Below are 26,451 nucleotides of genomic sequence, written 5' to 3' on the forward strand. Positions count from 1 at the left end.
GCTCTCGTGCTAAGCTTAAAGGAACATAGATAACAAATATGGGACAAGATAGGGGCGCCTGGGTGGCTCAGTTGGTTAAGCGACTGCCTTCAGCTCAGGTCATGATCCTGGAGTCCCTGGATCGAGTCCCGCTTCTGCCTCTGACCCTCCCCCCTCTCATGAGCTCTCTCTCTCTCATTCTCTCTGTCTCAAATAAATAAATAAAATCTTTAAAAAAAAAAACAAATATGGGACAAGATGGAAGTAATCATATGCAAAATATAAAGGGACCAAATCAACAAATTATACAGTAGTCCCCCCAGATCCAAGATTTCGCTTTCCGGGGTTTCGGGCACAAGGCGGTCAACTGCGGTCTGGAAACGGGGTCATCCCATTTGTATTGTCAGAAGGTCAACAGTAGCCCAACGCTACACTGTAACGCCTGCGTCACTCACCTCACTTCATCTTATCACATCACGCAGGCATTTTACCATCTCACATCATCACCAGAAAAAGGGTGAGTACAGTACACTAAGATATTGATAGAGAGGACCACCTTCATATAGCTTTTATTACAGTATATCGTTATTTTAGTATCAGTTCTATTTTAGTATCAGTTATTGTTAATCTCTTACTGTGCTCAGTTTATAAATTAAAGTTTATCATAGGTACGCATGTATAGGAAAAAATGCAGTATATATAGGGTTTGGTACCATCTGCGGTTTCAGGCATCCCCTGGGGGTCTTAAAACGCATCCCCCTCGGATGAGGGGAGCCTACTGTATTAGGAAAGTGAAAGAAAGATATGCAAAGTAAGAGCCCTGACTTTTTATGAAGGGGTTCACTGCCCATTCCTGGGTTCCCCTGGCTGTGCCGGGTGGCTTGGGGTGCGCCCTGCTAACCAGTATCCCAGGAGGAGGCCGACCCACAGGCCCCTTCGGCCCCTCCCCAAGCTAGCCCTCAGACGCCATGGAGCCCCCATCTGATGGGGTCCCGAGTTGGATCAGCCCGGGGAACAGGCCCAAGTGCTGGCATTTTCTACCAGCTGGACCCTGAAGCCGCCCCCAGGAGCCGTGCACACGTCACCCTCCTGACTCCCACGCCACCCTGAAGCAGTGTCAGCTGAGGCAGAAGAGCAAGTGGGCGACCAAGGTGCCACCTCAGCTTCCTCCCACGTAGAACGGGAAAAGCATTATTCATTTCCTGGGCAGTTCGGAAGCTCAGGGAGACGGCGGCTGCGCTCCCCCTGCCGACCTGATGCTGGAGTGGGCGCTCTTTCTGCATCCTGACCCCGCCGCACCGTCAGGAGCACGCGTGGCCGCTGCCCTCCGTGGCCCTCAGCCACGTGCTGCCCACGACCGCCCTTCCACCAGCAAACCAGGAAAGGCACCACCCCCTCACCCCCACCCCGTCCCTCATCTGGCGGGTGAGTCTGTCGCCTGCTAAGCCTCCAGGCCAGAGAGGGAAGAGAACTCACAGGTCACAGGGGCCTTCTCTTCCTTGTCGTCATCTTCCTCCTCTTCCTCCTCCTCCTGCCCTGGCAACTTCCTGAACTCAGAAAGGTCCGTCTGTAGCAGCCGGGAAACTGCCTCGTGGGCCAGAGATGAAGCAAGTGGTGGTGGGGCGCTCCTGGGGACAGGAACAAGGAGTGAAGTGGGGCTGGCACCTCGGCAGAAGCTAATACCCCAGTGCCTCCCCGAATGCTCCAGATGGAGAACCCCTTTCTGCTCAAGGAGGCCCTCCCGGAGGAGGCGATGACTGCTCGTGCCACAACGTGCGGCGGCAAGCAGATCGGCCTCTGGGCCTCGGGGAGCTGGATGGGACAGGTCCTGAGCTACACCAAACGTGGGTGGGGGGCTGGTGGTGGGGAGAAGATGTGTCTGCTGGCCCCCGTGGCCGGGCCGCACACACTGCCCAACGTCCAGCCCGATGACAGCTCCTGGCCACCAATACCAGCTGGGGCCCTCTAGAGTGTCAGGAGTCTTATGGGTTGAATTGTGTCCCTCAAAATTCGTATGTTGAAGTTCTAGCTGCCAGTGTCTCAGAATGTGACCTGATTTAGAAACAGATGCAATTAGTTGTAGTGAGGTCGTACAGGAGGAGGGTGGGTCCCTAATCCAACACCGGTGTCCTTATAAAAAGGGGACATTCAGGGGGCACCTGGGTGGCTCAGTCGGCTAAGCGCCTGCCTTCGGCTCAAGTCATGATCACGGAGTCCTGGGATCGAGGCCTGCATCGGGCTCCCTGCTCAGCGGGGAGTCTGCTTTTCCCTCTGCCCCTCCCCCTACTTGGGCACGCTCTCTCTCTGACAAATAAATAAATCTTTTTTTTTTTTAAAGGGGGACATTCACACACAGATGCACACAGGGGGAACTGTATGTGAAGATGAAGGCAGAAGCTGGGGTGATGAGCCAGAAATCACCAGAAGTAACCAGCCCTACATCAGATCCACCCTGATCCTGGACTTCCAGCCTCCAAAACTCTGAGACAACACATTTTTGTGTTTAAGCTGTTTGGCCTGCAGTCCTTCCCACACTACGTCCATGGAAAGCCCTCCCTGGCTTCCCTGCGCATAAGGGGTCCATTCCTCTGCTGCCCCTGTACCTCTCGATGCATCCGGACCCCGGAATCTGCCTCCCCACCAGTGGGAACCCTTCATAGGCCAGACAATGTGTCTGTCCTCAAGGGCTGGGGGCCCACGCCCAGGGTAGCCAGTGATTCTCCACTGGGCAGACACACCTGGCTTTTCCCTGAGGGCAAGGACCTCCCAACAGCCAAGCAAATGGGTCACTTCCCTTTGGGAGCTGGGCATCCACGGTGTGTCTATAGATGGTCTCAGGAATTTACAGGGATGAATCTTTGATTTTTTAAAATGAGAGGGTGACTCAGGGGAGAGGCCTCTGGAACCGCCTTTGAAAAACAACCAGCTAAGACATGAGAAATGAGTTCCCCTGCCATTTGGGGATTTCCTGCTAACCACTGGGTTTTCCTTTTTCACAGCAGGGAGAAGGGGCTCTGTTCTCTTTGCTCCTGGGGAGGTGGTGCGGTAGATTCCTGCAGGCCTGCAAAGGTCACTGGGGCCAGGAAGCAGCTTCCGGCCTGGGGAACACAGACAATGCCTGGCCTCAGGCCATAGGCCTCACTTCCTGGATGCTCCCTCCCTCCCCATCCAGGGGCTCCCCCCCACCCCAGCCCCCATATACCCTCCAGGCACTCAGGCCCTGCAGCAGTCAGGGCTCTTAAAGACTCCAGAAGATGCTGCAGTGAACAGAAGGTGGGTGCAAGGCCCAGGTACCCAAGAAACACTCTAGTTCCACCTGCTCTGGGGTTTTCAAGTTTGCAGCATAGCAGCCGAGATGAAAATGCAGAAGAGGGGCGCCTGGGTGGCTCAGTCGTTAAGCGTCTGCCTTCGGCTCAGGTCATGATCTCAGGGTCCTGGGATCGAGCCCCGCATCGGGCTCCCCGCTCCGCGGGAAGCCTGCTTCTCCTTCTCCCCCTCCCCCTGCTTGTGTTCCCTATCTCGCTGTGTCTCTCTCTGTCAAATAAATAAATAAAATCTTAAAAAAAAAAAAAAAAGAAAAAAGAAAATGCAGAAGAATAATTATAGCATAAGGTGTGCATTGCTCGGGGACCTGAGATGGGACACAAAACCGCTCACAACAAGGGGGAAGACAGGACGTAAATCACTGCACCCTTGAACTTGGTGATCTGACTTCCCAACGGTCTCATGGAGGACACCATTTACAATCTGAGAAAACACCGTGCGCCACTATGCTTGGGGCCCCGTGCGCCCAGGGGCCTACACGCCAGCCGCAGGGATGGGAAGCAGAGGGACAGGGACAGGAGCGGCCAGGGAGCTGCGAGGAACGTCTGTGAGGGTGCTCCTGACAGTCAGACCCAGAGTAGACAACACGTGATCACACGTATGAACACTGTGTCTGCACAGGGAAGAAATACGAGAAAAGAACAAAAGGAACTGAAAACAAATCCATCAAGATGAGTAGAAAATACACGACTTTAAAATATTATGTTTTAAAGGTTTTTTAAGATGGATTTGTTAGGAGGCTGATGGGGGCCATGACCCTTGGCCTCTCCCTCATGGCTAATAGTCTCAGGCCTGCTCCACCATCCTGCTAATTAACAGGGTGCCTATTCAATGCCTGAGCCCAGGGCCTACCACAAGGGCCTCATGGGCACGCCCCGTCACCTCAAGCAAGTCCTGCTTTTTTCCTACGCGTAGCCTAGACACCTGCCCTCCAACATAACTAAAACCCGCTCACGCCCAAGGCCCTGCACCCATCAGACCCCTCTAGTCAGGCCCCCGACTTCTAAAGCTCAGGCCCCTCCCTGGGCAGGAGGGCCGGTCACCTGCTCCTGCTTGGCCACCCTCCTCCTCCTCACCTGCTTCCATCTCCACTTCCATGGAGCAAAACCAGCCCCACCTTCTGGGATCCTGCCCCTCTGGGCATGTCCCTCCTCTGCCCTCTCCTCCCCTCACCAGTGGACTGACTGCTCACCCTGGTGGCCCTCCCAGGCTTGGCCCTATAGCTTGCCCTCTTCTTTTTTTTTTTTTTAATTGTTATTGCTATGATGTAGTTAAGTTCTTTTTTTTTTTTTTAAGATTTTATTTATTTGACAGAGAGAGCGAAAGAGCACAAGCAGGGGGAGCAGCAGAGGGAGAGGAAGAAGCAGGCCCTCTTCCGAGCAGGGAGCCTGACTCAGGACTCGATCCCAGGACCCTGGGATCATGACCTGAGCCGAAGGCAGATGCCTAACGATCTGAGCCACCCAGGCGCCCAGCTTGCCCTCTTCTGACTCTGAGCCACCAGCCTGGGGCTCTCCTGCCTCTGTCCCCAGGTCACTTCCTCTCTCTCCCCGCGGACAGGTCATCTCCAACACAGCAGGCTTTATGCTGGGTGCTCTCACTCTCCCCGGGCTCTGGGCTCGCGCGTAGGGGCAGACAGGCACCAATCCTCCCAGGCCTGCAATTCCTCCCACCGCCCCTAAAGCCCCCACAGGAGGCCCAGTGGCTGCCGGTGGGACAGACCCTGCGGCCCCGGGCCCTGAGGTAGGCAGAGGCCTGGGAGCCCTCCCCTCCCCTCCCCCACATCCAGCAACTCTGACCTATTCTGTTCCACCGACTCGCCTTATGCCACCTGCCTCTAAAATATTTCCTCAACGAGAACAAAACAGGCCAGTAACACCCTCTGCACATGCCACACCCTAAAGGGACATGGTCACTGGGCATGTCCTCTTGAGCTCTGTGGGGCCGTGGGGCTGTCAGGATGGACCAGGCCAGCTCACACCAACCTTCATGCTCAGTGACCTGGGCTCCCATACTGTACGGGGTGAGTAAGAGTCATTAACTCTGTTGGATCCTAGCAAGCAGGCCCTTGGGGGTGTGTGCAGGGATCGAGCTGGCCTGTCACAAAGGAAGCACGCTTGGGAACAGTAAAATGCCAGGATACTGAGGCTGGGGGCGTGGTCCGACTTTAGGGGTGACACGGTGACTAGGGACTGTGGGCGCGGCCCCTGGGGAGGGATGAGGTTCACGCAGATGCTGCATGGGCCGCTAGCCTTTACTGTCTATTGCTTTCTCCCTTCAAGTCTCACCTCTGTGCCTCAGCTGCCTGGCCTGGGAACAGGGGACAGCACCATCACCTCTTGGGTCATTTGACTAGGGGCACATGGCCTGGCCCTGCCCCCACCCTGAGGCCTCTGCCTCCCAATTTGTGAAATGAGACAGAAACAGGATTGACTGCGCCTGTCATGGGTTGGACTGTGTCCCCCCAAAAGATATGCTGAAAAGTCCTAACCTGCTCAGAATGTGACCTTATGTGGAATTAAGGTCTTTGCAGGTGTAAGGTGAGGTCATACTGGCCCTCAATCTCATAGGACTGGTGTCCTTACAAGAGAAGAGACCTAGACAGGGAGGGAATGCCACGTGAAGACACAGACGTGCAGGGCGGACGCCATGTGACAAGAAGGCCAGGCTGCAGGGATGCCTCTACAAGCCAAGGAACCCCAAGGACTGCTGGCAACACCGGCAGCTGAGAGAAAGGCCTGGAACCAATTCTCCACAGCCTTTGAGGGAGCTCGACCCTGCCGACACCCTGATCTCTGACTTTTGGCCTCCAGAACTATGAGACAATCCGGGCTACTTTGTGACGGCAGCCCTGGGGAAGTGATGAGGCCCTGTCATGGGGATGTCATTAGGGAGCATAACTGGCACAGGACAGGGCGTGTGGGGTGAGCGGGAGTTGCGGTCAAGTTCAGCCGGTGGCACGTGCCAAGCCCCTTGCTCCCGGCCCGTGCTGTCCCCTCCTGGCAGGTCCGCCTCCTACCTGCTGCTCAGGAAGCCCATCACCAGCTCGGCCAGCTCACCCTCCACCTCCTCCTGGCTCAGCACTGTCCCCGGGAGCTTCCATGGCACAGGGCTCTCTAGGCTCAGCGGCGCTGGGAAGTCGCAGAGGAAGGCGTCCAGGAAGCCTGGGATCTCCTCTGCCAGCTGGCTGCTCTGCTGGGGGGCTCGAGAGGCCATGCCCAGAGCATCCCGGGAGGTCTCTGCTGGGATTCTGGGTGGTCTTTGCTCTAAGGAGAGACGCGAGGGTCAGAAAACACATGGGGATCGGTGCCCTCACCCCACAGTGCTGAGTGTGCGGTGCCTTGCTTTCTCTCCTTCACCTCGAAGCATCACGCAGCAGGTGCCACGCCAAGCCCAGGGCCTCAAGGCAGAACAGCAGGGCCACTGGCCTCACATAGAGTTCAGGGGACCCAAGTAAGGGGGAGGAACAACCCTGGTCAGTGTCCTGACACAGCTCCAAGAGGGGGCACTCAGAAGCCCAAGAGAAGTGGCTTCAGGAGACAGAGCTGGGATCAGAGGCCACATGGATGCCCTGAAGGAGAAGTGACAGAGAAGGCAGGCATGTTCCCGGTAGGGAATGGCTGGTGTAGACAAAGGCGGTTAGGAGACACCAGGGCCAGGCCATTGAGGCAGGAAAACACAGCAGGTAAAGGGGTTCAACCTGACCCCGGGACCTCAACAGCCAGAAGGTGAGGAAGTGATGCCATCACGTCTGTGAGCCTAGTGGGGAGAAGGGATGCCTGTCAAGGAAAGAAAAAGAAGGGCCAGGGTGGTGCCAGCGCTGGTCCTGGGATGTTTTGGATGTGGACAAGAGGGGGAGTAGGAAGGGACCCCAGAGGCTGCAGGGCACCCCAGGGCATGGGCAGGAGAGAAGCCAGGAAAGTTGGGGACACCTGTGATGTGTCCTCTCCAACAGGAAGAGTCCTGGGCCTCCTGAGTCCCGGCTGAAGGAGAGGCACCAGGGACAGCCCAGGCCAATGACCCCACTGCCCTGGGCACTGGCTCCCACCTCTCAGGCTCTTCCTCCCCCGTCCTCAGGAAGGCTAAGGGCTTACTAGCTGCCAGGCCCTGTGCATTGCCCGTAACAACCCTGGGAGCCAGGACGAGCTCCCATTTCACAGATGGGAACACTGAGGCTGGGAGAGGGGCAGTGGTTTGAGAGTGGAGGAAGGATTCTGAAGCCCATACTCATCACCATCCCACCCAGCTCTTCTCCCACGACAGCCTCACTCACACCTGGCTCCCGCCCCATCCTCCTCCCCAAGGTGGGCCTCCAGCTCCTCTCCCCCAGCTCAGGACCTCCACACACCACCTTCCCACCCTCTTCCCTCACCTTGCCTCCCTGGGTTCATGGGCCAGCGGAGGCCTGTCTGTCAGACTCCTGAACAACCCGCCTGGACTCCCACCTCTCCTGTTCAGCCCTCCAGACCCAAATGGTCCCAGAGCATCTCTCTTCTAGCATACACCCTCCCCCATTCACTCTCTAGGCCCCACTTCCTACCCCACACCCAGGTGTGCCACCCCCTGGCCACCAACGCCGAGCACAGGCCCTTGTCTCGCCCATTCCCCTCCAGCTGGAGCCTGTTCTCTCTGAGCCTTCCCAGGGCTGGGGCACCCCCAGGGCCTCCATAACACCCAACTGGGAAGCTTGCTTGGGGAGCAGTAACAGCTTGACTCGAGGGTCCAATCCCAAGTTGCAGGCAGAGAATGTGGGGAGCAATTTCACGGCCCATCCCCTCCCTGAGGCCTTCCTGGTTGTGATGAGCACAGGCAGGGAGAAGGCACGGGAGAGACTCTTCTGGAATTCCTCATGCCTGCAGATGTTACTGGAGGACAGCAGTGGACAGGGGTTGGCAACTGGAGGCTGAAGGGACCTGCCTCCGAGAAGAGGGGTGAGAGCTGGCCCAGCACCCACACCATGGGCATGGCTGCCCTTGTCCAGAGCCACTAACTCAGCACAAGTCTGTGGCAGAATAAAGAAAAAAAAAAAACACAAGAAGAGCATGGGGTGAAGGGGAAAGGGAAAGTTAAATGTCTAATCTGTGAAGGACTTGCAAGTGACGAGGAGGGTAAATGAAAAACGACAACAACAACAAACCCACAAAATCTCTCTTTCAGGGCCCTGTCAAAAGTTGACTTTTTAAAGCAGACACAGAAATAATACAGAAATTAGGGCACTTATGAGGGAAGGTTATGGGGACAGATTTAAAATCACTGCTATCCTCCATGCTTACTTATCAGTAGAAGTAAATACAACACAGCCCCAGGTTACAAAAGGTGAACAGGTAAAAAGATAAAGAGGGTAAAATAAAGAAGCAGAAATTAGGACAAGAGCAGGTTGGACAACCGAATCATGACCACAAGGGTAAGACTTTGTGAAATGGGGAGATCCGAAAAGGCTGGGAGCCTCACCGGGGGTGGTAAGGATCACCTGGGGAGAAGGCAGGCTGCCCAAGAAGTAAGCCAGAGAAAAACAAGAAGATGGTGTGAATTTCCCAGCAGGCTCCGACACCCTTCGGCAGAGAAAGAGGCCATGCCACCTCCTCTGCTAGGGAACAGCTCCGGCCTGTTGCTTAGGGGAGAGAAATGTGAATAATGCAGAGCCGCCCTCAAGCAACACCGGCGCCCTGGGGTCGGGAAATGCTGCTTGGCTCCCTGCAAGTCCTGAGCCCATCTGAGCCCAGAAACAATGCTCTACAGGCACTGAAATCTTCGGCGGTGCACGCGCTCCCATGTTCAGTCTATGATCGGGACCTAAACGAGAGGAGGGCTGGCTCACCGACCTCCCCAGAGTGCACAGGAGGGCCCTGCTTGAGAAACCCTGGCCCCCAGCATAAAGCACAGAATGCGAGACCCTTCGCCTGCGTCCTCACTTGCTGGTGGCGTCTGCTCGGCATTTTGGAATGCGGGTACCTCCTCGGGATGCTGTTTTTTTGTGGGGGGGGGATGCTGTTTTCTGTGCCTGGAGCTCCCCCCAACCCCCAAGTCTGCTCCTTTCCCTGGGGGTCGGGGCCCCTCCTCTCTGCATTGCTGCCTCGGTACTCTGCCCTGTGCCCACTGACCTGTGCCCAGAATTGGGCACAGGCCCTGAGGGCAGCCTGTGACATGCCTGCTGAATAGGGTCGGGGGAGGGGGGCACGGGGGTGGGGAGGGAGAGGGCAGGCGGCGCGGGCGTGACAGTGCTTGTGTGCATGCTTGGCCTGCATCTGCCCGGGTGCGGGCTGCCTTATCCTCAGGGCCTGCGCCAGCCGCCCTCTGCTAGACAGGCGGGTGGCCCAGAGCCATCCTGCCGGCTGAGGACCAAACAGGCTGGTTTCTACATCAGCAGGCTGAGGCGAGGGGCAAGGAGAGGAACCAGGACATGGCTTTCCTTCTCTGGGGCCCAACTGGGGAAAAAGACAAGAGTAAGTTCCTTCCAGGGTGCCTGGGTGGCTCAGTTGTTTAAGAGACTGCCTTTGGCTCAGGTCTTGATCCTGGAGTCCCAGGATTGAGTCCCGCATCCGGCTCCCAGCTCAGCAGGGAGTCTGCTTCTCTCTCTGATCCTCCCCCCATCTCATGTGCTTTCTCTCTCTCTCAAATAAATAAATAAAATCTTAAAAAAAAAAAAAAAAGAGTAAGTTCCTTCCTTGCCCTTCTTTTTTCCAACAAACTCTGAATCTGTGATATAGGCCATACAGAGAGGAGCAAAACAATCTCGCTCCCAGGAGCCCGGGGTCTACAAATAAAGGCAGGAAGTGGGCAGGAGGGAGGGATTCCCAAGGCAAAAGGGGCCCCCCCACAAGACAGCCCCGGTGCCAGGAGGGGCAGGGGACTGTGCCGTGATCCTGAGCTCTTGCCGGCCCACCAGGGGCGGACAGGGTCTCAGGGCTAGAAAGCAGGATAAGGTGGTGGGAGATGAGGCAGAGCTGGGTGCAGGGTGTCCAGCTGGATGCAGTGCTGAGGGGTGCTGGGAAGGGGGACTCGTTGAGTCTGGGTGAGTCATCAAGGACCGGGGGTGGGCAGGGGAGGAACACTGGGCTGCCAGCCCCCTTGTCACCTGCCTCCACCAGACAGGCCAAACGTGGCCCAGGGCCCAGGGCCTCCCGGCTCCTGCAATGCTGCCTCTCTGCACTGCTCCTCAGCTGCCAGGCAATACCCGCCAGGGGCCCTCGGCTGCCAGCGCCCACGGCACTCTTCCTGCTGCTTCTCTTTCCACCTCCCGGCAACCTGTTGTCATTATCCCCACATGGGGGTCACGACAGGTGGGGGCGGCGGGGGGCGGGGGGTAACAGCAAAAGAACCAAGCAACTTGTTCAAAGTCCCTTGGTGGGGTTCACGCCTGCTGGGGAGTCACCCGCCCACCCCCCACTGGTCACCAGCTTGGGGATTCAGTCTCTTGTGGCCTCTTCTTTCATCTCTACGCCCATCACCCTGTTCCTGCTCCTCACCTCTGTGCTCCTGTGCCTTGCCTTGTGGCATTCCATTTTGGGCCCCCCCACTCCGATCCAAGCTCTGCTGAGCTGTCACACCTCTGGGGTCCAGCACACTGTCTTCCATGTGCTAGATTCCAAAGAAAAAATATTTATTTTCTTCTAGTTTATCAGTTTTGACTCATAAGCTCAACTAACGCACATTTGTACAACTGCCTTTTTCTTGATTTTTTAAAAAAGATTCATTTATTTACTTGAGAGAGAGAGAGCACGTGCATGAGCGGGTGGAGGGGGAGAGGGAGAGAGTGAGAGAGAATCCTCAAGCAGTCTCCCCACTGAGTGCAGAGCCCAACCCAGGGCTAGATCTCAGGACTGAGATCATGACCCGAGCCAAAATCCAGAGTTGGCTGCTTAACCGACTGAGCCACCCGGGCACCCCACCTGCCTTGTTCTAGATGGTAGGGACAAAATACTTGTTGAGAGTCCTGCTCGACTTCAGAACCCAGGAGTACAGCAAAAAACAGTAATCCTTAAGAAAGGAAACTGCATCATCATTACAACAGTGTTGCCTTCCTTCTTAAAAACTTCTCTGTAAATGGAGAATCTTATTTGTTCATAAGTAACCACTGGGAAGAATATGGCGTCAATTTTCCAGAGCTTTTCCTACACACGTATCTTTTTTCTTTAAAAAAAAAAAAAAAGTAGGGCAAAATACATGGGACACGTCATTTATCGTTCTGCCCATTTTTCCGTCTCCAGTTCTGTGGCATTAAGTACATTCACATTGCTGTGGTTGGGTGCAAGTCTACAGGCTTGACTTTCTTACTAGATGCTCTGAGTCAGGAAGCCCACCCCTGTCCTCTCAGGCATTAGCCCGGCCCTCTGTGCATATGGTGTCTGGCCAGTGCGATGGTGGAGGGAAGACGGGGGCTGCCTTCTGCCCCTGCCAGTGGGTGGTGTGGCTGAGATAAGCTGCCTGAGGCCTGGCACCTTCCAAGAGGAAGTTAAGATAGCCTGTGGAGAACAGTGATCGGAGGAGAAAGGTTTTAAACACAGGGATGGCCGCAGGCAATATCTCAAAGGAATTCTACAAATGAACTTGTATGGAGCTTTACAGCTTTCAAAGTGGTATTCAAAGTGGCATTTGTTTTGTTACCTCTTGCACAACAATTCCAAGAAGTACAGGCTGTCAGGCCACATTGCGGATGAAGAAATAGGCTCGGGGAGGGTAAGCTACCCGCCTAGGGTCACAAAGGTAGGAAATGGCAAAGCCGGACTCACATGAGGTCTTCTGATGCCTTTTGTCATTTCCAGTTTGGTTATAGGAGGAAAAGACTGAGATGTGACAGTAGGCCAGATATGGGCATAAAGGCCAGGAGTGAGGGGCGCCTTGTGGCGCAGTCGGTTGAGCGACCGACTCTTGGTTTCGGCTGGGGTCGTGATCTCGGGGGTTGTGAGATCCAAGCCGGGTTCTATGCTCAGCAGGGAGTCTGCTGGGGTTTCTTTCTCTCTCTCTGAAATAAATAAATCTTTAAAAAAAAAAAAAAGGCCAGAAGTGTGACCTCAGAGTGCTGGCCTTACATTCTGTCTCCCATGGTGGGAGTACAGCTCGGCCCACAGGACTTGCCCCAGGAAATACCATGAGGACATGTGTCACTCAGGCCATGTGTCCCGCTGGGTGAAAGGCTGTGGGGGAGGAGTCCATCACCATCAACTAGTCCTGGCTATGTGTTAGGCCCTGCATTAAAATCTCTACAATCCGGTGCCTTTTCTCCCTCCCTACTGCAGAGAGGTTAAGAGGCTTGCCTGAGGTCACACAGCTCCCAGTGGTGGAGTCCATCACCTCCCTGCCTGAGATTTCTATCTCACACGCCTAGGGCTTAAAGTGCGGCAGCCCAAGCATTCGCTTTCACTAAAACACTCGCTTTAAATCACTTGGACGAGGGCCACGGATGGGTGCAGGCCATGGGGTAAGGGCACGTGGGCAGAGATGTGGACCGGCAAAGGTGCAGGGGCTGGTGGGGTAGGGGTCAGGACAGTGGGCCCGGCCCAGATGCTCCTAAGAACAGAGGCTCGGCCACGGGCAAATGGGGGCACGTCACCCCTCAGCATCCATTCTGCTTCACCGCCCTCGGTTCCCACTTCGGCTTGGCCACACCCCCGCCGGCCCCTGGCCCCCCAGGTCTGCACCCTTGCCTCCCTGGCCCTTCAATTCTCTGCCTCGGGTTCCTCAGGTCTTCAATTGCTCCCCTCCGCTCTTCAGCCCCCCACTCGGCCCCTGAATCCCTTGGGTCTTCCCATCTCGGCCTCCCTGCCTCCCCAGCCCCCCTTTTCCACACCCTCCGGTTCCTCAGCGCCCCGTTTCCCCCCTATACGCCTCAGGTCTCCACCTGAGCCTCACTCCAGCGCGGTCAGCCCCCCGGTCCCATGCCCCGGGCTTCCTCACCCCCGGGAGCCCCAGAGCCTCACCTGCTACTCCGCCACTCCGGGCCCCTCGAGCCGCTCCCGGCCAGCCCCGCCCACTTCCCGTCCCCCGCCGCCGCGGGCTCCGCGCAGGCGCAGTCGGACCGCGGGCGGGCGGGGTCGGGCCTCTGCTGCCCCCTGGCGGCCTCGCGGTCCTTTCATTACAGGTGGAGAAGAGCTGCGCTCCACCCAAAGGGTCGCGCGGCATCGCTGCCCACATCCTGGGTTCTGGAGCAAAACCCGTGATCACTGGCGAATTGCCTGGCTTCTCGAGCCTTGGGTGGTTGGTAGATGGGGACAGCAATCCCTACCTCACAGCGCCCAGACATTAAGCAACATGTGCTGTAGGAAGCTGGTGAGCCGCGGAGCAGGGATGCAGACCCAGACTGCCCCAGAGCCCGCGGGCCGTCAGGCAAGGAGGCACAGTACCTGGGGCCCAGCATACTTTTAGCGGTTGTGTTGGTTTCTTATTGCTGCTATGACAATTACCACAAACTTACACAAATTTATTATTTACAGTTCTGGAGGTCAGAAGCCCGGAAGGTCTCAAATGGGCTCTAAGTTTGAAGTGTCGGTAGGGTGCTCTAGCAGGGAATCCGTTCCCTTGCTTTACCGGCTCCTAAAGACTGCCCATTCCTTGGCTTGCGCCCTCTTAAGACTATCTTCAAAGCCAGGAACATCCAGACGAGTCCTCGCGCTGCCTCCTCGGATTCCCTGTTACTTTTTTTTCTAATTTTTTTTTTTTTATTTTAAGATTTTATTTATTTGACAGAGAGAGAGACACAGTGAGAGAGGGAACACAAGCAGGGGGAGTGGGAGAGGGAGAAGCAGGCTTCCCGCGGAGCAGAGAGCCTGATCCCGGGCTCCATCTCAGGACCCTGGAATCATGACCTGAGCGGAAGGCAGACGCTTAACGACTGAGCCACTCAGGCGCCCCTCCCTGTTCCATTTTTTAAAAACTCTTGTGATGGGGCGCCTGGGTGGCTCAGTTGGTTAAGCGACTGCCTTCGGCTCAGGTCATGATCCTGGAGTCCCGGGATCGAGTCCCGCATCGGGCTCCCTGCTCAGCGGGGAGTCTGCTTCTCCCTCTGACCCTCCTCCCTCTCATGCTGTCTCTCATTCTCTCTCTCACAAATTAAAAAAAAAAAAAAAAACTCTTGTGATGCCATTGGGCTGCCCAGATGAGACAGGATAATCTCAGTATTGCAAAGTTAGATGATGGGGTGCCAGAGTGGCTCAGTGGGTTGAGCAGCAGACTCTTGGTTTCGGCTCAGGTCATGATCTAGGGGTCCTGGGATCGAACCCCGCAGGGAGTCTGTTGAAGATTCTCTCTCTCCCCCGCTCTCCCTCTGCCCCTCCCCCACACATCCATGGGCTCTTTCTCTCTCTCAAATGGATAAATCTTAAAAAAAAAAAAGTGAGATGCGAAATCTACATTCTGTCTGCAACCCTGATTCTCCTTTGCCATGTAATCTAACACAGGTTCCAGGTATGAAGACATGGACATCTTTGGAGGGGGCATTTTTCTGCCACTATAGAGGCCCATGAAAACATTTTCTTTTCAAGCTAGAAGAAATAAATGAACTTTTAGATAAAAAAGTTTTAATATATATTAATATATTCATCTTTATATTAATGCAGTTGTACAGTATAATTTAAAAAAATTAAAAAACATTTTTATGGAAAAAGGGCCTTCAACAGCCTTACTGCAGCCCCACCTCCTTGACTTTCAGGCCCACATATGGGCCTCTGTCCTTTCCAGGAATCACGGTCTCTAGGATGCTTCACTAATAGGAGGGATTCAGTGAAGCAAGAAACCTTGGAGAACTAGCAGTTGGCTGATATGAAAGGAAACCATTTTGGGTAGACGTGAGCCTGGAGGGTAGGAGGTATTTAGGCAGAGAAAGCAGGGTGGGAGAGGGGCGCTGGCTCATGCCATTCTCCTACTTACACCTTCCTGGATCCTATAGGCCCCTGTCAGTGTGGTGACCCCAAGCAAGGCTTCAGGTTACTTCTTATAACTTGTCCTACCTTGGACATACATGTTCCTTAGCTAATCTGGGCCTGTTTCCTTACCAGAAAAATGGGGACTATAGCAACCAAGCTATCTCATGGGGTCGTTGTGAAACCCTGCATCAGTGTTTCTCAAAGTCTGTCCAGAATGCCGGCATCAGGGTGACCGTGGGGTGAAGTTTGAGAACCAGGGCACAGGTGAAGCGGTGCTTGGCACAGGGCCTCCCACACCGTGAAGTGGGGTGCCTGTGAAAGCTGGGACACCTGCAGGCCTCTTCAGTGAGGGCCCACATTCAACTCTTTGAAGCACTGATTGCACTCAAGATTCCATTCAAGGCTTAGAGATGACAGCAAAGTGAGGCACTGCCACTTGGCCAGGAGCTGGCCCCTTAGGGGCACTAGGCCAAGGCATTGCCTTTGAGATGACTTGGGCCCTGTGGCTTCTGTCAACCCCTCCTCGTCTGCATTCTACCACGCCTCAGCTTCTGGCTCTTGGCTTTCACCCTCGTGAAAGGAAGCTTTCAACGTCATCCACCCCACCCAGCCACTGACTTCCAGCTCTGCCTCTCTTCCCAGGCTGCGCCCCTGGCGTTGGTGAGCTGAGCTCACGGAACTCCCAAAGCGTTCAGCCTGGGTTTCCTCCCACCTCTGCCCCCTCTGACTGAACCCTCTCCTGGTCCCCACATGTCCATTATTCCAGATCCCCACCTGGAACCCTCTACTCCCCCGCCGTAGGATCTCCTGCGTGTGCGGGTGGTCACACCTACCTCTTCCTATCTTCCCGCCCCACCCCTTCTCACATTGCCAGACTCATTGCAGAGGTGGGGTAGCCTTGCTCTTGGGTTTCAAACCATCAGCGATGCTGTGACCTTGGAAGGAAGGTAGAAACCCTCACCCCTGACTTCCGGGACTCCCGCTTGGCTTCCTGTTGCCGGCTGCGCTGCTTTCTTGAAGGGGGCCCGTAGAGCTTCCTTGGCTGCTGATATCTGCAGGTCTTCAGGGGTCTGACTGATCCATGGTGGAGGGGGAGTAGGGTCCTAACTGCAAATCTACGGTGCCTTCTCCTGTCTAGCAGCTCCAGAAGGGGTGCCACACTCAACCGAGCAAATGCACATGAGGCACCTAGTGGCGATGTGCACCAGAGTCTCGAAGTGACCGGAATAGGCGTTGTCCGGGGCAATGGTCTGTGTCCAGCCAATTCAGCCGGACAACCAGGACCTGCTTCTGTGGGTCACGCACAAAGGCCTGGTCTGCAGGAGTTCTGCCCCCTGCTCTTCCAGAACAGGACAGCCTGAAGCTACGGACCTCCCTGACCTCAAGGGCAGAAGGTGACGTCCTAAGGAGCACGGAAGGCTGTTCCGGCCAGAATGGGCCTAGTGTCTTGCTGTCCTCCTGGCTCTGGCAGCCACGTTGGAAGAGTTGTATGCTGTTGGGGATACGAGATGAAGGGGCCCAGAAGGTGGACTCCAGCTTTGAATGCCAAGGACATTCATACACAAGGGACAGTTGCAGAGAAAAATGAATGGACCCTTTATGATTAGTCCTGCTTGGGGCTGAAACCTCAGTGCAGAATCCTGGTAAGGAATAGGTAGTTTGGATTTAAAGCCTAAGGTAGTCTCTGCCCCCCTGAGCCCCTCTGGCCATCCACCTGGGCTGCATGTGTGTGTGCGTGTGTGTGCATGTGTGTGTATCTCAGAGCAGAATGGAGTTGGGTCACCCTCCCATGGAGAAGACCCTGGGGCCACTCGCTATGGATGGGGTGGCAGAGCGGGCACAGCCCCGTGCCAGGGACACTACCCACTGGCAGATGTGGCCTTGCCGATGCCCGAGTCTGGTCCTAGCGAGAGGGGAGGGGGGGCAGGAACACAAGCATCTGAGGGCCCCCCTTCCCCAGGGACACCATCCCAGCAGCTTCCCAGGAGCCTGCCCTCAGGTCACATCGTCACCTCCCCAGCTCACTGCATATTTTCTTTGAACTTCTAGAGTGCTTCCACAGTGTTCCAGGGACACCCAGGTTGGTTTGCTGGGGCCTCCCAGAAGAGGGAGACTGGAGGGTGTAGTGCCTGCTTGGAATGCTGGGTGGTCACAGATTTATTGATGGAAGCTCTTCTCAGAGCCTCAAACATTCCAGTACCTGCTACCCAGATGGGGAGTCCTCGTGCAAAACGTCTCTGACCTGCCCCTCACAGAGGTGTGGCGCCACACTGCTTGGAAAGCTGTTTTACCACCAGCCCGCGAGGGCCAGAGTGGGAAGGGTGGCAGGTGCAGCGCAGCCCACAGGGCCGTCTGGCTGAATGATTCTCTTCTAAATCGGGCATGCAGACGGCTTCCGTGGGGCTCCCTGCGGCTCAGCATGGCACCCTGGCCCAGCTCCTCCGAGGAAGTGGCTGGCCTGCCTCTGTCTGGGACAATAAGGGCTCGTGGGAGAACAGGAATCAGGACAGGCCCTGGGAGGGCGCCAGAGTCGCACGCACCACACACAGACCTGCTCAGAGCCGCTCTCTGACCCCAAGCAGTGGGCTGCGGGGATGGCCAAGGTCCAGTGAAGACTTCTTTCAGCCCTGCCTCCTCCCACAGGCCGCCCTCCTATGACATCTGCCTGGGATGACAGGCCGTTGGGGCCTTCCTTTCTTCCTTGCCTTGCAGACATCGGGACGCCTCCTGCTTGCGCACACAGCTACTGTGCTGTCCCACACATACTGAAGAAAGGTGTGAGCCTTGGACAGGGCTCAATCCCCCTTCCCACACTTGGTGGCCTCCCAACAGGCAGCGCCGTGGTGTGGGCTGAGCAAGGGCACTCAGGTGGTGTGTGCAGAATGAAGGGAGAGGTGGGGCAGGGAGACTGGGAAGGGCAGGGAGGACACCATAACCCTCTGGCTCCAGTGAAAGGTCCTGAGCTGTTTGCTTTGGAGAAGACAAAATGCATTTTAATGATTTCCATGGCCCATGGGACACCTGGGTGGAGCCTGGTGAGGGACTGCGGGGCCATCATACAAAGTAGGCAGCCAGGGCTGACATCTTGTCCTTGGGCCGCCTGGCGCTGGGCTTCCCGGGGGGCCGCCGGCCCCGGGCCCGCCCTCGGCCCTGCCTCCTCCCCGGCCCACCGCGGTGCATGGGGTGGCAGGAGGCCGCGTGCTTCAGCTCCACGAGCTCCTGGAAGATGGGGTCGCAGAAGACACAGCCCGTGTGCTGGGTCTCGTCGCCCGGGAGCGGGGACTTGGCCTTGTTGAAGTCCACGGCGAGCAGGGCAGCCTCGCAGCTGCCGCAGGTGTCGGCCGACACGCGCACTCGGTAGGCGTTCTCGAAGCAGTGCGCCACCACATTGCACTTGTTGCAGGCCACCTTCCACTTGGGGCCTGAGGTGGGGTCCAGCACCAGCACGCCGCTCTCGCATTCCACGCACTGGCCGATGCCCAGCATGCTCAGCGAGTGCTGGCAGGTGGGGTGCGTGCACTCATTGCAGCCCATGCCTGGTGGGGAGAGGGCAGCCTGATGCGCACCCCCAGCCCCGCCCACCGCCCCCAGGGGCCTTCTCCAGGGCCTCACGGTCCAGACCCCTCATCCCAGCAGAAAGCGTTCCTCTCGGCCTTGCACACCCTGGCTCTGGATTCCCCTGCTGCCACTGCCCCTGCTTCTCTGCTTACCTAAAACCTCCTCAACCTCTGAGCGCCAACCCCCCAACCATTTCCAGAAGGCCTTCCTGGTGGCCTCCAGCCAGGTTCAATCTCCCCTTCACTTTGCTTCCACAGCTCATTATGCCACTGAGTCACACGGGGCCGTCGGCTTCCCTGGAAGCTGCTGGAGGGCAGGGAAGGGCCTCAGTGACCCCAGCAGCTCAAATGCAGACTGTCCCTGCCTCACAGGTGAGGCTTGAGTCAGGAGAGGTGAACTGAGACCCCTGAGGGCTCCCGAGACCCCCACATGAAAGTGGGTAGATGCCTCTCGCTGTGCCTCGCTCCTGTCTATAGCATGGGGTGTAAAAGAGACGGCACAGGCCAGGGTGAGTGTGCTGGGCCCTGGGCCCCCTCTAGACTCTCGGTCCCACCTGGACGCATGCTCTCCTTTCTCCAGTAATAACCGTGAGGAGAGAGAACAGTGGTGGACGCTGACTGAGGGCGCACCCCTTGCCAGGAGGGGTCCCCCAGCCTGCTGCATCCTCTCACTCACCCTAGCCTGGGAGGGGGCACAGCACGCCTACTGCCCAGATCCCAAATGAGCTGACTGTAGGTGCCCACTTGATTCTGACCAGCATGGAGAGGGGCAGACGGCTGGCTCCGCCTCAGCAGGGCCCAAATCCACCCCAGGTCTCCTACCCCCACGCCGGCGAGGGGGCCGGGGCCGGGGAGGGGCCCCTCAGAGGCCAGCATGGTGTGGGGCAGGGGCAGGGCCTGTCTCCGGAGGGAGCAGCCGAGGCCCAGAGACACGGCACTCACCTTTCTTCATGTCTCGGAAGGGTGGGTGGTTGGAGCAGTAGGGGCACAGTGGGTAGCTCTTGCCCCGAGAGCCCGATGACCACAGGACCAGCTCGAAGTCATCCAGTGGGCACCGGAGCTCCTTGTAGAGCTTGATGGTGCCGTTCTGGGGGAGGGTGTAGGTCTCGTCACAGTGCGAGCAGTGCAGGCGGCTCGGCTTGGCCTGCAGTAACACCAGGGAGGGGGTTCGGGGTCACCGAGGCCACCAACTCTCCTGTCCACCCTCACTCTCATAATACCGAAGGAACCGTAACGTGATATGTAACGCATGTAACACGTAACCTGTAACATATGCTACACAACACAGACTATGGAACATGTAACGAGTCATGCATAACATGGTATGTGATACAGAAAATGTAACATGTAATACATAATACATGACACGCATGTACCATATACACAGCCTAATACACTGTTTATACAACACATGAATACTACGTAACACAAAATACTAATGCATAATGCGTAATACCTATGTATACCTCCGCAGATAATGGCAGAATACAGACCTATGTTACACGTGTCACATGTAATCTGTAACGCGTAACACATAATACATAATGCATAATGTGGAACGCGCTGCCAGGCAACAACCTCTCAGGCAAGGACCCCTGGCCACGAGTCTCAGGACACCTGCTGCACGCGTGAAGAAAAGCAGTTCTAAATTCCCTGTGTGTATATGAACATCCAGGACAGCAAATAAGGTGTTGTTGGGAAAGAATGGACAATGTGTTTAAGCGGCCTCACAGCTTACATGCTCCTGGGGTCAGGGGGACACTGTGGGTGTTTGTGGGCAAGGCTGCGGTAGGCCTCTCAAGCGTGTGTGACCACCAGGACCAAGACTATTATTCCTGTAGGACTGAAGATAAAGCAGAGGCCTCCAGAGGTGACAAGACTTGCCCAAGCCTGCGCACGATGGTGCCAGAGGCCAGAAGGGGCGGCCACAGCCCTTCACCCCACTTACCTGAATGTACTTCATGAACCGGTGGCACTTCCCACAGCGGGACAGGGGCTTGCCCGTGGCCGCCAGGGGCGAAAAAGACACCTCCATCAGCTCGTCCATGCCTGAGGGCAAGCAGTGCAGGGAAGAGTCACATCCTCCGGGCCCGGCAGCCCACCTCCACCTTGGACAGGCGGGTGGAGGGGAGGCCCCCGTGAGTGGGCAAGGATCGGAGTGAGTGCGTCTCTATCCCCAAGGGTGCGGGGATCACGGGAAGGCAGAGCTGCAGCCGCATTGGTCATCTGAGCCCGGTACCTCGCGTGTGGTGCTGAGATGCCCACTCTTTAACCCCCATGATGATGAGGATGGCCCAGCAGTGAGGCGCCACTGCCTCGTCCTCCCAACGGAGCCCCAGAGCCTGGAGCCCAGACCTGGATGCTGGTCCCGCACGGCCATGGCAGCCCTGGCCCAGGGGTAGGGAAGAGGCAGGCCTCACCGGCGATAGAGTCCACGAAGTAGTGGAACTTCCTCTTGAAGACGTCCAGTGTGTGGCCCAGGACCTGGCGGTAGTCGGCCTTGCCCTGGGCGATCAGGTTCAGCTGCTTCTCGACCGCACTGCGGATGGTGGGGAGCACCAGCTCCGCATCTGCAGGGTGGAGTGGGGGTGAGGTGCCACTGTGAGCACTCGCACTGAGGGGCTGTGGCTGCCCCCCGGCCAGCGCAGGCTGGAGTCCCGTGACCCCAGGCCTTTCCTGATCTCCTACCCAGAAAATCCTGCGTGGAGTGGCCAGGGACATCCTGTCTCTAGGACGGTGTCACAGTTCCTGGGAGTCCTCGGGCCAGGCCTGTGCTCTGACATCTCCCCTGGTCCCCTGGGAACCTCTCGGGGACAGAGCAGACAGCTCCACAAGGAGGACCTGGGCCCCACCAGGAGCTGGTCTGTGGGGAAGAGCCCCCCGCACGCCCCCTTTTGGATCCTTTGCACATGACCATTCATGCATCAACCACACAGAGCCCCTACTGGGGCACGTCCTCAGGGGGGCCGGTGTAGCACCCTCGCAGTGGGAGTTTATTGGCCCGGCAGAGGCTGTGGGCCGATAAACGCAGCGCCACAGCTCAGCCAGACTCACCGATCTTGTAGTAGCCGTGCACCAGGACGATGCCCAGGTTGGTGGGTCTGAGCCGGCGCCCACTCTCCACAGTGACATAGTTGCGCTGACAGATGTTGTTGATGTGCACGGGGATGCTGGCGTCCGTCCCTGAAACACATGGCAAGGCCCCGGGCTTCCTCAGGCTGTGCCCGTCACGCGGCAGGCTCCATGTCTGCCCCCACCCACCACGCGGGCCCTGGTTCTCAGCCCCTTCCCCTCTGTTTTTGGCCAGCACTGTGTGGGACACCACAGTGTGTGTTTCGAGAATGGTCTTATGAATCAAAAAATGGCCCTCCCAGCGCCAGCGCTCGGTGCTTAATCCCCCTCTATAGACAACAGGGGCTCATAGAGGTTAAGGAACTCTGCCAACATCATGGGAGCTCATTCTACCTGCCCCTCACACCTGGGAAATGTGACCTCCTCGGCCTCTCCTGCCTCGATGCTGAGACACTCGACCCTTCTAGAACCAGGGCTCAAGACCCCTGAACATGGAGGAACTCCCATGCTCGCTGCCAAGTCGTCCCCTCTGAAACCTGCTCAGTATTGCCCACTTTCTGGCTCCTAGGTCCCTCGCGGTCAGTTTCCGGGGCGGCACCTCCCCCGGAGACCTCAGGGATGCTGCCCTTACTGCTTCGCCGTGCTGAGGAGCCTCCTTAGAGGTGCTTAGAGGCTGGGACCACCGAGGTACCACACTTGAAGGATGATGCTGGGACTGGGATCTGAACCAGCACACTACCCGCCGTGCCCACTGCATTCCTGCCACCCCCGGAGTGGCACCCCCCCTCCCCCGGGGAAAGCGTCTTCATGCAGCCCTGGGGGCGCCCGGTCAACAGCGGCACTGTCATGTTCAGAAGGTCACATGAGCCCTCTTCGAGGACACAAATTCATTTTGGTCATGGGGTCTAGGGAGACATGGATGTCTTGTCAACAGGGAAGGAGAGAGGATGCTGGGGGAGCAGCACCCCCACCCCACAGCATCTATACCTGAGGACTCAGGGCAGGACCCACCGCAGGCACCCAGGCCCCTGGAAGAAGCAGGCTCAGCTCTCCAGCTGAGGCCACCACTGTCACTAGAAGCCTAGCCTCAGGTGAGACATCACCTGTCACGACTGTTAGTGATAGAGCCGAAACCAGGTACAGCAACCTGGACTGTTCGCAGCCTTCTAGAGCCTGGTCAGCTGGTGCAGCACATCAGGGAACAGGCAGTTCCCATCAGAGTGATCAGTGCCTGGGGAGCTGGCCACACCCTGGGCCCCGATTACCAGGTGCTGGGCACGGAGGGGTCACTGAGCAGCTCTGGAAGCACCGTCTCCTGGACCCCAGTCCTGGGATGGGGACCCTTGGGCCCGGGGCCTGGGCAGGCGGGAGGGCGGGTGCACCCACCGATGCCGTGCTTCTCCATGAGTGTGATGAGCTCAGCCTCCGTCAGGTAGTCGGGCGGGCTCGTCTGCTTCTCCAGCATCTTCATCTCGCTCACAGGAAAGATATCGCCCCTCTGGCAGGTGGGCAGGCTCTCCTCCAGTGGTACGCTCTGCCAGGGCATGATCTCCGTGAAGCCTGGAGACACCGGGTGCTGCCACTCAGGGTCCCATCCCAGGCAGCCCAGGCCCAAGACACTGAGACCCCCTCCCCAGGTCCGATGGAGAACATTCTGTCCGTCTGTGGAGGTGTGGGAGGAGCCACGCTGGGACCTGCAGTTCTACCTGGAGACATGACGGTTTTCCCTGTGCAGGTGAAGTGCTCGGGCCCGATTCGGAAGGAAATGGTGCTCTGGAGATACCTGCAGTCGTAGCTAACCGTGGCGATGAAGTGTCTGGTGATGTACTCATACAGCCGCCAAGCCTCGCTCCCTGCAACGGACACGGAAGCTGGTCACCGGCCGGGGACTGGCTCTGAGGACCCCTCCCCCGGCCAGCGCTCTCACTCCAGCAGCAGGGCCCTAGCTGTTGGCACGGGATGCCAGGGCTGGCCTGCACCGAAGCTCGAGAGAGGAGGAGGGGAAAGTGAGTCTCCCGGGCCGTGGCGGTTCCTTCACAGCTACGGCTCCCGCCCCCCACCTCCCACCCCTGCTTTGAGGTGGGACTGCTCTTCAGGGCCTGGCCAGTCCGCAGCTAGGGACTTGCCACCGTCACTTCAAACTTGGGCTGTGCCCAGTGGCTCCTGTCTCTACCTCTCCCCTTCCCTGACTCCTCCCCCAGCCTTGATCAGGTGGGAAGCAGGCTGGGCCCTAGCACTCCCTGTCTCGCTGGTCCTGTCCTGTTCCGTCCTTGCCCATCTGTCTCACCTTCCCACTCGCCTCCTGCGAGCAGCCTCCTGCACCCTGCACTCAGGCACGCCACCACACACCTGCCGCCACTTCACTTCTGTCCTGTCCCTCGGCCACAGAACACAACTTTCAGGCGACCCCCTCTGCCACAGCCAGGGGCAGGTGGGGGAGGGAGGGAGCTCCCATATTGCCAACGGGGCCTGACACCGTCCAAAGGTGCCATGTAGCTTCCCACCCAGAAGCTTGGAGAGAGTGTGTGTGTGCGTGTGCGTGTGTGTGTATGTGTATGTATGTGTTGGGGGGAGTGCCCAATACCTAATTCGGCCTCTGTGGCAGACCTCATGGGGGTGATGGGGGGATGGTCGCCAGCGTCATGGCCCTTCCGTGGCCGATTGATACCTTCTGCTAACAAGCGCTTTACCTGAGGGAGAGAAGACAAGGTGGTGTGAGTCCTGTCTGCGGAGGGAGCCAGCACCAGTTCTGGGTTTGGCCAAAGAGCCTGGGCTGGGTCCCAAGACCCTGGCAACAAGTGTGCCCAGTGGCTCTGCTCACCGTGTCGGCCCAGTAGGGGTGGTTGGCCTGCTGCCGCAGAGGGCCCTTCAGGTCAAAGTTCTCGGGGTAGTGGGTGGTCTCAGTCCTCGGGTAGCTGATGTAACCTTGTGTGTAGAGCCGCTCGGCGGTCTGCATGGCATGCTGTGGCCCCATGCCTGCGACAGAGGGCAGGCTCAGCTGGACCAGAATGCTGGGGATGGCCAGGTCCCTGCCCAGGGGCCTGGGCACTCAGGCTCCCCACCAAAGGCGGCCAGGGCCTCCTGGTAGGTGAGGAAGGCTCTGGGTGGGCACCGCGAGCGCACGGAGCTGCTGGCCAGGCACCTGTGCCCGGGCAGCATCCTCCAAGGCCGAGGTCCTGAACCTGTGAGGTGGACCCAGGATGGGGACGCACCACAGTGTCACCCTCACGACATGGCTATGCCGATTAAATGTGGCCTGCAGAGTGCCGATGTCACACACTCTGGCCATGGTGCGCATGAGGTCTGCCTCAGGGTTGGCTGATGTCCCACTATGAGAGCAGAATTAGCACACGCCCCCCCCATTCTGAATCCCCTGGGTGTTTCTGTCCTTATGGCACTCTGGGACCACTGAGGGAGGGCTTGTCCTCCTGCTTCCCCTGACCAGCAGAGGCTGGCCCTCAGCTGTCGGTCACTCGGTGTCATCGTTGCCCTCTGAGGATCCCTGAAGGTGACACTCTGCGAGGACACTGCCCAGCTTCCCGGGGCCACAGAGGCCACCAATACCTTGAGGGCAACAGCTGTCAGAGAAGGCCGACTTTCCAGTCCCCACCTTCTCACTACTGTGGAAACAAGGCTCAGAGAGGTTACGTCAACACTGGTCACACTTGCCCCTGCAGGAGACGGGCCTGGAGCGCCAACCTCCCACTCTTGGCCTCTCCCTGCACCAGGGAAGCTGCTGTGGGATGCTAACGCCAGGCTGCCCCTGTCGGGGAGTGGACTGCCTCTGCTCTTGTGAGGATGCACATTTCAATCATTTCATCCTCAGAACAACCAACTCCAGTGATGGTCGCCCTGTGTTCCTGTGAGGAAACTGAGGCTCCAGCACAAGAAAGAAAGTAGCCAAGCTGAGATCAGACCAGAGTTTGGGTCCGGAGCTGGACCTCCATGGTCTAATGCCTCTGAGGGGACTCCACTGAGCCAGTGACAAGCGAGGGCTTGCCCCACAGGGGGTCCCTGACCATGGCCTTCCATGTACAGCCCAGGCAGCAGCTGCATGGATGTCTAGTAATACAAAATGGTCTGAGTTTTCCCCACATAAATTCAAAGAAGCTGTTGAATATTAACCAATTATCCTCTGAAATGGGATCCTCTCGCATGTTTGTTAGTTTATTAGTTATTTTCACTCTGGAATTTAAGAGAAATGAACGCTGCATGAGGCTCAGATTCTCACTAAGCCTCACAAGACACTGCAGGTAGGCTGTTCCTTGGCACAGGTGAGCACAGAGGGAGTTACTCGTCACAGGTGAGCACAGAGCAAGGGGCCTCGTCACAGGTGAGTGAAGAGTGGGGGCGCTCGGCACAGGTGAGCACAGAGCAGGGGGCACTCGGCACAGGTGAGCACAGAGCAAGGGGCCTCGGCACAGGTGAGCACAGAGCAAGGGGCCTCGGCACAGGTGAGCACAGAGTGGGGGCGCTCGGCACAGGTGGGCACAGAGCAAGAGGCCTCGGCACAGGTGAGCAGAATGGGGGAGCTTGGCACAGGAGAGCACAGAGCAGGAGGCACTCGGCACAGGTGAGCACAGAGCAAGGGGCCTTGGCACAGATGAGCACAGAGTGGGGGCACTCGGCACAGGTGAGCGCAGAGCAAGGGGCCTCGGCAC

At 57.4% G+C, this 26,451-nt stretch overlaps 2 protein-coding genes across 6 annotated transcripts in view; both read right to left on the minus strand.

Annotated features, from left to right (window-relative positions):
* Positions 1 to 13,340, minus strand: part of PPM1F (protein phosphatase, Mg2+/Mn2+ dependent 1F) — a 28,074-nt gene extending 14,734 nt beyond the window's left edge. The window contains exons 1-3 of the mRNA XM_081801704.1: positions 13,221 to 13,340; positions 6,323 to 6,569; positions 1,456 to 1,607 (exon numbers count right to left, since the gene is read on the minus strand). Coding sequence (XP_081657830.1) covers positions 1,456 to 1,607; positions 6,323 to 6,519 — 349 coding nt within the window. The 5' untranslated portion in view covers positions 6,520 to 6,569; positions 13,221 to 13,340. The remainder of the gene's footprint in view (positions 1 to 1,455; positions 1,608 to 6,322; positions 6,570 to 13,220) is intronic.
* Positions 13,341 to 18,125: 4,785 nt separating this feature from the next.
* The window catches only part of TOP3B (DNA topoisomerase III beta), a 23,648-nt gene continuing 15,322 nt past the window's right edge, over positions 18,126 to 26,451 (minus strand). For all 5 annotated transcript variants that reach the window (XM_081801707.1, XM_081801709.1, XM_081801705.1 and 2 more), the window contains 9 exons: positions 24,612 to 24,766; positions 24,375 to 24,480; positions 23,497 to 23,643; positions 23,177 to 23,350; positions 21,773 to 21,901; positions 21,139 to 21,288; positions 20,667 to 20,767; positions 19,661 to 19,862; positions 18,126 to 18,697 (listed from right to left, as the gene is read on the minus strand). In XM_081801707.1, coding sequence (XP_081657833.1) covers positions 18,216 to 18,697; positions 19,661 to 19,862; positions 20,667 to 20,767; positions 21,139 to 21,288; positions 21,773 to 21,901; positions 23,177 to 23,350; positions 23,497 to 23,643; positions 24,375 to 24,480; positions 24,612 to 24,766 — 1,646 coding nt within the window. In that variant the 3' untranslated portion in view covers positions 18,126 to 18,215. The remainder of the gene's footprint in view (positions 18,698 to 19,660; positions 19,863 to 20,666; positions 20,768 to 21,138; positions 21,289 to 21,772; positions 21,902 to 23,176; positions 23,351 to 23,496; positions 23,644 to 24,374; positions 24,481 to 24,611; positions 24,767 to 26,451) is intronic.

The sequence above is a fragment of the Leptonychotes weddellii genome, chromosome 13, assembly GCF_054177405.1.
Source record: "Leptonychotes weddellii isolate Sample4059 chromosome 13, ASM5417740v2, whole genome shotgun sequence".
Lineage (NCBI taxonomy): Eukaryota > Metazoa > Chordata > Mammalia > Carnivora > Phocidae > Leptonychotes > Leptonychotes weddellii.